Below are 9,624 nucleotides of genomic sequence, written 5' to 3' on the forward strand. Positions count from 1 at the left end.
TGAAAAGCTGATTACGCAGCTACAGCATGAATTATTCATCCGTCAATATTAAACACACACACACCAGATCTCTTAAAAGAATCTTGTTTTAATAAATCAAAAGTACAGATATCTACAAAAACTGTAGATCAGTTTTTCAATGTTTTAGAAAGTACAGTACAATTTAAGTAGATCTCTTTTTTTAGAGTTATTTACAATTGTTTCTTTTCTTCTTTTTTTTTTTTCTTACCAAAAAAATTTAATTTAACCAATCTCCCCAGTAACCTCACAATCGACGAGTGAAAACAATGGTCGTATAAAAGAATCCGTAAATGATATGGATGACAGTCGTTTATCAAATCAAATCAAGAAGTACATGAGACAAACTAGACGGACACACTGCTCAATAAACACTACATGACTGCAAAGCGTTTAAGACAGAAAGCGGTACCTCTTGGTTTGTCTGCATATCAAATTAAAAAAAAATTCGCCAGCTGTCTTGTTATATTTATTTTTGCATTTTATTTGATCACTTTAAAACACCCTAAGGCCAGATTAAATCACGTCTAAGGTCCATTATTACAACCAAACATGTCTTAAACCAGTAGACTGTCCTCTAAAAGCTCAGAACAGAACAACTAGACATGTCAAGACGCTTCAATGTGCAGAACATCTATAGAAAAAAATAATAATACAGACACAGACAAAACATACAGGAGGTCAACAGTATCAACTTCATGATGCATAGATCCAAAATGAAAGATCAAGTATTAGTTATTAAGACAAACGGCAAGTATTATTATACAGGGAGAGACGAGAGATGCTATGGGTACATTACAGACCATCCGTTACACCTCTCCGAACATGAAAGAATATGACAAATATGAGTCAAAAATATCATCGCCTCGAGGTGGAAAGAGAACAAGGTGCAAACAGAGAGTCGTTTCAAGTTGGTCAACATTGAAAGCTTGGGAAAAGGAAAAGTGAGTGTGCCTTTATTGCAGCAAGAAGAGAATTTCATACGCCTCTGCCTCGCGTGTGCTTTCCTAATCTCTTTAAAAACACACGTTCAGGTCACATTACACCCCAAATCCAATGGAAAAATTTGATATATTGCATAAAAGAACCATTTCAATTAACGTCACAAATTCTCATTACTGTAATGCATCCATATTTTACTCTATAACAAAGAAGGTACCATGATATGCAAAGTAGTTCATATTTATATATATTTTATTTATTTGCATTGCATTAATGAGAAAATAAACTGGGGTTTTGGGATGAAATTTGACTTGGAACATGTTCTTGTCAGGTTTTGGGAGATCGATGAAGAGTTTGTTCTTTCACTCGAAGCTAACAGGGGGGTTAAAGATTCCTGACCTATTGCTGGTGTGCATTAACCCACTGACATGGTTCATTTGACGTACATTTTGAGTATACCGCAGTACAAAGACGACAACTGCACAGTTTGTCCAAATGAAACGGGTCTCTTGCGATGGACGCAACACTGAGAAAACAGTGTGAAAGCTCATATCAAACCAATAAAGTTTGTCTTTGAAGGGCTGCGCAACTCGAGCATTGCATTTCTTCTTGCATTAATTATAAGCATGTCAACACAATATTCAGGAATGGTGGATTATTGTATTCTAGGTAGTTAAGCCTTGTTCATGTGAACCAAATCCATTTTGTTTTAGCACTGTGCCACCCTAACTAATGCTGTGGGACTGTAATTCATGTGCAGTCCATCCATAATACATCAGACATATTAACACATTAACAATTTGATTTGTTCAAAGCTGAACAAACGGCATCAATAGCTTCGGCTCGCTCTCAGGAGAAGACTGGTGTAGAAATAGTCCTTACATAAGATGATGCTTTGAAAACGTTTGGGGGAAAAATGACGACGCCTAACATGAGTTCGGCAGGTAATGTAAAAAAAACACCTGTCTTTATGATGCTAAAATGATCACTATGTGGCACAAACTACACACAACACAAAAGATACTGATAAAGTGCATGGACGTCTGTATACGGGAGGTGCTTTCTCAAGTATAGCTCTGCTTTTCAGGTCACATACTCACCCTTTCTCATTGCTTTTGGTTACTCTTAATTATTAATACTACAAACGTAGGAATTTCTCATCCGTACAAAGGGCTACGAGTCAGTTTACACTCTTAAGTAGATTCAATTCAAGTGTTTTTAGTCGAGGAACGCTTTCACGATGGGACGTTTTCAGGTCGTAATAAAGCGAGACCTGAGGTTTTGGATTTATGCAAAGGAATATTAAAAAGAAAGCTAGCGCGCTACTGCATAAAAGGCTGAACTATTTGGAAATAGCTTCATGTGCATGTTAAAAAAAAGGGAGGTTGGATTTAACGAGGCAGTAAACACGTCTTGATGAATAAAAAGCAGGTTTGTTCCATATGAAAATATGTCTGTGAAACCTTGACTGCACCAATTTGTGTGAATGCATGTGTTTTGCGTAACAGGTCAAAGGTTAGTTATCAGCCTGAAAAAAAAAAAAAAATTGGGTCGAAAAAAAAAATCTAAGCAGGTTATAATTTTCCTCTACTATCAATAAGGTCATGTGATTGTCGAAGAATGCGCCAAACATAAAATGGAATGATTAAGATCGCCCCACGAAACTCACTCTCAAATTGGCTCAATGTTAGATCACGCTCTACGGCCAGACCCAGAACCACAACTACTTCCAGGTCGCCATGAAGGAATGGATCAATTTTGGCAGTTGTGCGCTCAAAACGAGCGATTGAAACAAAGATGGAGATGCGGGATCTTCTTTAGGTGCACGTTTACGGCGAAGCTCTTCACCTTGACTTGTGGAAACCAATGCTTTCCCGCCAGGGTTTCGACAGGGAAGGGTCATAAGCGGCATCGCTAATCTGTCAATGGAAGAAGATAAAGAGGAGCCAGGAACTCAGCTGGAAGAAGAGCGTGACAGAGAATGAGAGATGGGATAAAGAGGAAGGAGGAGGAGTGCTAAGAGGGAGAATAGTCCAGTCATGTCCAGCCCGATGGTGGCGGACAGTAAGGCCTTGGTCTTCACAGTAGCACACAGCGAAAGAAGCTGCTCTTTTTCTGCTGTTCAGGGGTGATTTTCACGCCATGGTTGCTGCCCTGAGGATTGTTACCCTCCTGTGTGAGCAAAGAACACACAAACATACCTCCTTTAGACTCAAGAGTCTTATTTTATTACTACAACTCAAGCAAGCCAGAGATACTGAAGGATTTTATTCATCCAAAAAGGAAAATCGTCATTATTTAGTCTTTATTATGTACCTATTATTTACCCATTATTATGTACCTACACTGGTGGTCAAAAGTTCAGAATAATTAAAGGGGTGGTATAATGCCCTTTTCACAAGATGTAAAATAAGTCTCTGATGTCCCCAGAGTGTGTATGTGAAGTTTTAGCTCAAAATACCCCACAGATATTTTTATACAGCATGTTAAATTTGTAACTTTTTGAGGGTGAGCAAAAACACACCGTTTTGTGTCTGTTCCTTTAAATGCAAATGAGCTGCTGCTCCCGGCACAGGGGGCGGAGCTTCAAGAGCTTGTGTTCTTTTACCCCACACACACATGCACTGAACATTTCTAAAACTTTGAGCCTTTTATGTTCATACCGGAGTCAGAAAGATGGAGAGACTCGAGAAGAAGTGACAACATGAAGAAGCAACAGGACATTTCTGAATGGTTAGTTGATGAATTTATGTAGCTGTAGTTATCTTCTAGTCATTGATTAGCATATTCTGTCTTGATAATCTATAAATTGTGTTCAGGGGGTGGGGTTTATGTAAATTCTAGGGTTGGTGATGTCACTAACCCGGGAGGAATGACGTGTAGTCTCTACCAGCCGTTTGTTGTACAATTTCTGTAAAAGCAAATATCTCCCTTTGCTTTGAACTTTGAGCGTTGTAACTTTGCAGATGTTGTTTATGCTCAAACAGCAACATTACACACTAACTAAAGTTAAAACAGTGAAATCATAATTAACCACCCCTTTAAGACTTTTTGATAGGTTTTGGCATCAAGTTAGCATAAAAAAAAAAAAAAAAAAAAAAAAAGTGATTTATTCAAACTTTTGACCGCCAGCTTTGCTATAGATATGATAAAGAGACAACCACTAGCATTTTGTGGACTGAGCTATGAAGGGAGGGTGTGTTTGTTTGGGTTGATTTCAAATATCAGCAGTGTTTCTCAGAAATCACACACTGCACCTTTAATAAATGCTGTAGAACAAATGTTCATGTTAACTAATGAAACCTTGTAAAGTGTTACCCAATTATAAATCTAAATTCATTTTTTAGACATAAACCTGAAGCACAGAACGGGAAAATCTTACCAATTTCGTGTCCATCTTTGATTTTATGTCTCTGGCGAGCGTTAAGAATGCCTGTGAGTAGAGCAGGAAACATCATTAGACCTTTAAACGCTCAGATATGATAAGGAAATGAAATGAGGATTCATCATAAAAACCATTTACACTTACGTTCTCAACGTTGATATTAGCCTTTGCACTCGTCTCCATGAACTTGATGCCATACTCTAACGCCAGCTAAACGGGTACAGGCAGATTTGATTCAAAATACAAGTATGATTTATCTGGATGATGCAGAAGGATTGTTAACTAAATGATTTTGGAAGGTGCTGTAGCATCTTATACAATTAAATTAAATAATATAATATAAGCTCATTTTTAATGGCATAAGAGAATAAGAAGCATGGTGTGCTCACCTTCTCGCCTCTGTCTTTGGACACCTGCCTCTTCTCATTAATGTCACATTTGTTCCCCAAAATCATTTTTTCTACATCTGCTGATGCATGCTGGGTTGAACACATACAAGAACATGCACTGTAATGATTTGCTGTTGAATATTCAAACGGTACTTTTATGGATGTGCAATGCTACGTATTTTCAAAACTGAATTGCACTCGTCTCCATGACGAGTGCAATTCAGGTGATATTTATCATATTTATCAGGTGATCAGGTGATATTTATATTTATATTATTCATACTTCTCAAAATACTGTAAATATGTTCATAATCTGTAAATGTTTATTCAGACTAAACCCAACTGTGACCCCTTTTTTTTACTTTTTATACTATTTTTTTATTTATTTTTTTTTATATATATTTTATTCTTAGAATTTGTATTACTATGTTTCTTGTTGTATTTGTATTTGTATATGTGCACTGGAAGCTTCAGTACCAAGAAAAATTCCTTGTGGGTGCAAGCACACTTGGCAATAAAGCTCTTTCTGATTCTGATTCTGATTCTGAATGACTAGTATTTAGGCATCAGATAATTTAGGGTAATGTCCACCAGACAAATAATAATAAGCATAACACATGCTTTTGTATTCAAAAACAGTCATATTAAAGCACAGTGCTCACGGCGCAAGATGCTAGAGACAAAAAACCCAGTGAGGTGCAATGACTAAAGATGCCCACTTCTATATTAAACAGATAAATAGATGAAATATGTACATTTTCATTCATGCAACTGGCAGACACTTTGGATCCAAAGCAAATCACAATGCATTTTATCAGTTCATGCATTCTCATGGGAACTGAACCCATGGCTTTACTGTTTGAGCTATTTATGCTAATATAAAAAAAACCTGAGGATTATGCATACTATGGACACATTGCACACAATCTGAAGTGTATTATTGAAGGCAGACAAAGCAGGCATTGAGACACTCACCTCCTCTATGTTTCGGATCCAGTTTTTGATGTTGTCAAATGATTTCTCATTGGTTATATCATAAACCAGCATGATACCCTGAGATCAGAGCACAAGACAAATTACAACTGTGCAAAACACTGCAAATTATAGAGATGACAGCAAATGAGCATTAGTATTATTATAGCATTAACAGGCAAGACCGACAGCTGAAATTACTGAAGCTCATCATACATAAGAATCATCTTACCATTGCTCCTCTGTAATATGCCGTTGTGATCGTCCGGAATCGTTCCTGTCCTGCCGTGTCCCTGTAAAAATATCAAACAATATAAGTGTTGTAACTGTGGCCCTGCAGAAATGTGGTTTGCAAGCATGGTAAAGTGGAAGATGACATCTTCCTTACCAGGGAAATGAAAAAAAAGACAACCACTAACATGTGCCTCAATGTAAAGGAGAAATGAATCATGGTTTCACAAGTCAAACAACAGCTCCTTCATAAAACTCAAAAAAGTCACTCATGGTCAAACATTTGAAGTGTATCAAAACCTTTCATCAAAGTTATACATTAATTTTGAACAATACCCCCGTTCTTGTCTTAAACTTTTATGATCCATTTCAAATGTTGACTAGAAGGAAAGACGACTAGAAACTCACCATATCTGTAACTTTATCTTCTTGCCATCTAGTTCTATTGTCCTGATCTTGAAATCGATACCTGGAAGAGAAAATACACAGCGCAACTGTCATCATATAGGCTGAAAAACAAACCCAATACAGCGTCTCTTTCAAAAATGTCCAACAACAGACTTTTGTTAGGTGTTAAAAGCAATGCACATAGAACATATGATACATATGATGAACATATGATGAATGACAAAGCCAAGCATCAAACCAGCAAGACACTTCATATCACCAGTTCATACTGCAAAGTAATAAAAACGCAAGTATGACTGTTAAACATCTGTCAGAACTGTACTAAAAATCTAATAATATAATGTAATAGGAACTGAATATTTTGCTAATAATATTTTATACGTAAATATAATATTTTTATAGTATAAATTGGGTCTTTATACATTTCGCCAATGTCTTTTAAGTTTTGGGATTGGTGTCCCTCACATGAGGATAATCATATTTGTGTGTCTGTGGAATCTAAAATATTGAAACGCCTTGATCTGGACCATCGTAAAGTTGATTTAAAGGGTTAGTTCGACCAAAAATGAACATTGTGTCATCATTTACTGATGTCGTTCAGACTTTCGGTCATCTTCAGAACACAAATGAAGATATTTTTGATGAAATCTGAGAGATTTCTGTTCCTCCATTGACAGCTACGCAACTACCACTTTAACACTTCAAAAAGTTCATAAAGAGATCGCAAAACTAATCCATATGAATTGAGTGGTTTAGTCCAAATTTTCTGAAGAGACGATCGCTTTATATGATGAACAGACTGAATTTAGGCTGTTATTCACATAGAAACATTCATCAATTTACATATCAGTTGTGGTAAAGGGAAGCTCAAGCAAGTTCACTTGACGTGTGAGAACCAATGAGGTTCATTCTCGTGTTACGCAGCACGTTTGAGCTTCAGCAAGAACCAATGAGGATCATTCTCGTGTTACGCATCACGTTTGAGCTTCAGCAAGAACCAATGAGGTTTGTTCACACACGTCAAGCAGGTTTGGTTGAGCTTCTGTATTGGTTCGCTGATAAAAGCTTAAATTAAATCTGTTCATCATATACAGCAATTGTGACTAATTTAGACTAAACCACTCCATTCATATGGATTAGTTTTACAATCTCTTCACAAAGCATCAAAGTGGTTGAGTAGCTGTCAATGGAGCGACAGGACCGGCTCAGACCTATTAAAAATATCTTCATTTGTGTTCCAAAGATGAATGAAAGTCTTACAGGTTTGGAACGACAAATAATTAGTAATTAATAACAGAATTTTTGGGTACACCATCCCTTGATCTTAACACACCAAAAAACAAAAACAAAAAAGGTCCCATTTAACAGTTACATCTTTACACTCAAACAAGACATGATAATAGAAGCCTTGTTTTTTCTCATTCTATAAAGTAACTTGCATTACCTTGGTAAAAGTAATCATTGAGCATCATTTATCTATATATCAAAGTTAGTATCACAGTCTGATATTAGCATAACAGTACCATGGTACTACCACAGTAACAGTAAAGTTTTCTGAAACAATATTTAACTGAAAGTAGACAAGAATATTATATTATTACATAAATAGAATATTTAGTCTTAAACAAAGTGTGTGTGAAACAGGTGACAGTTGGCTCACGGGTTTCTAACAACATATATATATATATATATATATATATATATATATATATATATATATATATATTATATTTAATTGGATATTCAACAGTTTATATAAATGCTTCTATCCAGTTGATATTACAAAGTTTACAAAAAAAAGAATTTAAACAAAAGCAAACCTTAGTTTCATTTAATGTCCGAGTCATTCTGTCAAAGCAGCTAACTTAACTTACATGCTAACCAACCAAAGCAGCAGAAAGGTTCATTAAACACACACTATATATCACCACACAAAAATAATTAATTACAAAACACCAGCGAACCTGTCAAAGTTTAGAAACAAAACAAAACCAAACTCAGGAAGAGCTAACACAGTTCCTAGTCTATTAGCTTAGCCGCTAGCACAGCCTGACGTTTCATAAACAATCCGATATAAATATAAGATCTAAATACCTATTGTCGAAATAAACGTCGAGTTAAAGGCATCCTCCGAGAATCTGAACAGCACACAGGTCTTCCCGACACCGGAATCCCCGATTAACAGCAGTTTAAACAAATAATCGTAAGTCTTCGCCATACTGAATGTATTGCGGAAATCCCGCCCGGTACTTTAGCAGACAGCGCAGAATCCGCACACCGCCGAGGAACTGGCCAATCATACTACGGCGAAGGCTTCGAATTTAAATATTCATGAGGTCACACTGACGTACTTCAAAGCCTCCCTTGAGCGTGCGGGCACGTCTCCTTATTAATATTCATAAGATATGCCTTCGCCATAGTAGTATTCGTTGATTCGCCCTGTCCTAGCGGCCACGTCAAACGCCAAAGTGCACAGTTAAAGGGCTAGTTCACCCAAAAATGACAATTATCCCATGTTTTACTCACCCTCAAGCCATCCTAGATTTATATTACTTTCTTCTTTCAGCCAAACACAATCAGAGATAGCCTATATTAAAGAATATCCTGGCTCCTTAAAGCTTTATAAAAAGCGTATCAATCCATTATAAAAGTAATCCACACGGCTCCAGGGGGTTAATAAAGGCTGTCTGAAGCGAAGCCATGCGTATTTGTAAGAAAAACATCCACAATTATAACTTTATGAACTTACGTCATGTGTAAGAGGTCAGAGGTCACTCTTCCGCCTGAACTAGACTCATGTTACCAGAAGCCAGTGATTATAGTTTATAAAGTTATGGATAATTTTCGGACAAAATACGCATGGCTTTGCTTCAGAAGGCCTTTATTAACCCCACTGGAGCCGTATGGTATGGATAACTTTTATGATGGATGGATGTGCTTTTTTGGGCCATTCACTCCCACTATAAAGCTTGGAAGAGCCAGGCTAATCTTTAATATAACTCTGACTGTGTTTGGCTGAAAGTCATATACACCTAGGATTGCTTGACGCTGAGTAAATAATGGAATAATTAAATCATTTTCTTTTTTGGGTGAACTGTCCCTTTAATATTTATAAGATAAGTCTTTGCCATAGTATGATTAATAAATGCTTCCTGAACTAATACAAGACCTCATACCTTCACAGCAATTACTTACGTAAGTCTGTGCCTCAGTGTCATTAGTGTGTGTGTGTGGCGGGTCAAATTCCTTTATAAGACTTGGCTTCAGGCCCGGGATTCA

At 36.7% G+C, this 9,624-nt stretch overlaps 1 protein-coding gene across 1 annotated transcript; it reads right to left on the reverse strand.

Moving 5' to 3' along the window:
- Positions 1 to 72: 72 nt before the first annotated feature.
- rab8a (RAB8A, member RAS oncogene family) lies at positions 73 to 8,610 on the reverse strand. The gene is made up of 8 exons (XM_082173263.1): positions 8,440 to 8,610; positions 6,346 to 6,406; positions 5,939 to 5,999; positions 5,710 to 5,787; positions 4,735 to 4,824; positions 4,490 to 4,555; positions 4,343 to 4,393; positions 73 to 3,132 (listed from the first exon to the last, which is right to left on the reverse strand). Exons 1-8 carry the CDS (start codon positions 8,561 to 8,563, stop codon positions 3,040 to 3,042), a joined length of 624 nt encoding a protein of 207 aa, XP_082029389.1. The 5' UTR covers positions 8,564 to 8,610; the 3' UTR covers positions 73 to 3,039.
- Between the last annotated feature and the right edge of the window lie 1,014 nt (positions 8,611 to 9,624).

The sequence above is a fragment of the Leuciscus leuciscus genome (genome assembly GCF_965113295.1).
Source record: "Leuciscus leuciscus genome assembly, chromosome: 6".
NCBI classification, from domain to species: Eukaryota; Metazoa; Chordata; class Actinopteri; order Cypriniformes; family Leuciscidae; genus Leuciscus; species Leuciscus leuciscus.

What these genes read in the sequence shown, in the direction of transcription:
- rab8a (XM_082173263.1), bottom strand. Translation starts at nt 8,563, where the DNA reads ATGGCGAAGACTTACGATTATTTGTTTAAACTGCTGTTAATCGGGGAT. An exon ending in CCAAAGACAGAGGCGAGAAG is followed by an intron (nt 4,556 to 4,734) that starts GTGAGCACACCA and finishes GTACCCGTTTAG; the next exon opens with CTGGCGTTAGAGTATGGCAT. An exon ending in CTAATATCAACGTTGAGAAC is followed by an intron (nt 4,394 to 4,489) that starts GTAAGTGTAAAT and finishes CTCTACTCACAG; the next exon opens with GCATTCTTAACGCTCGCCAG.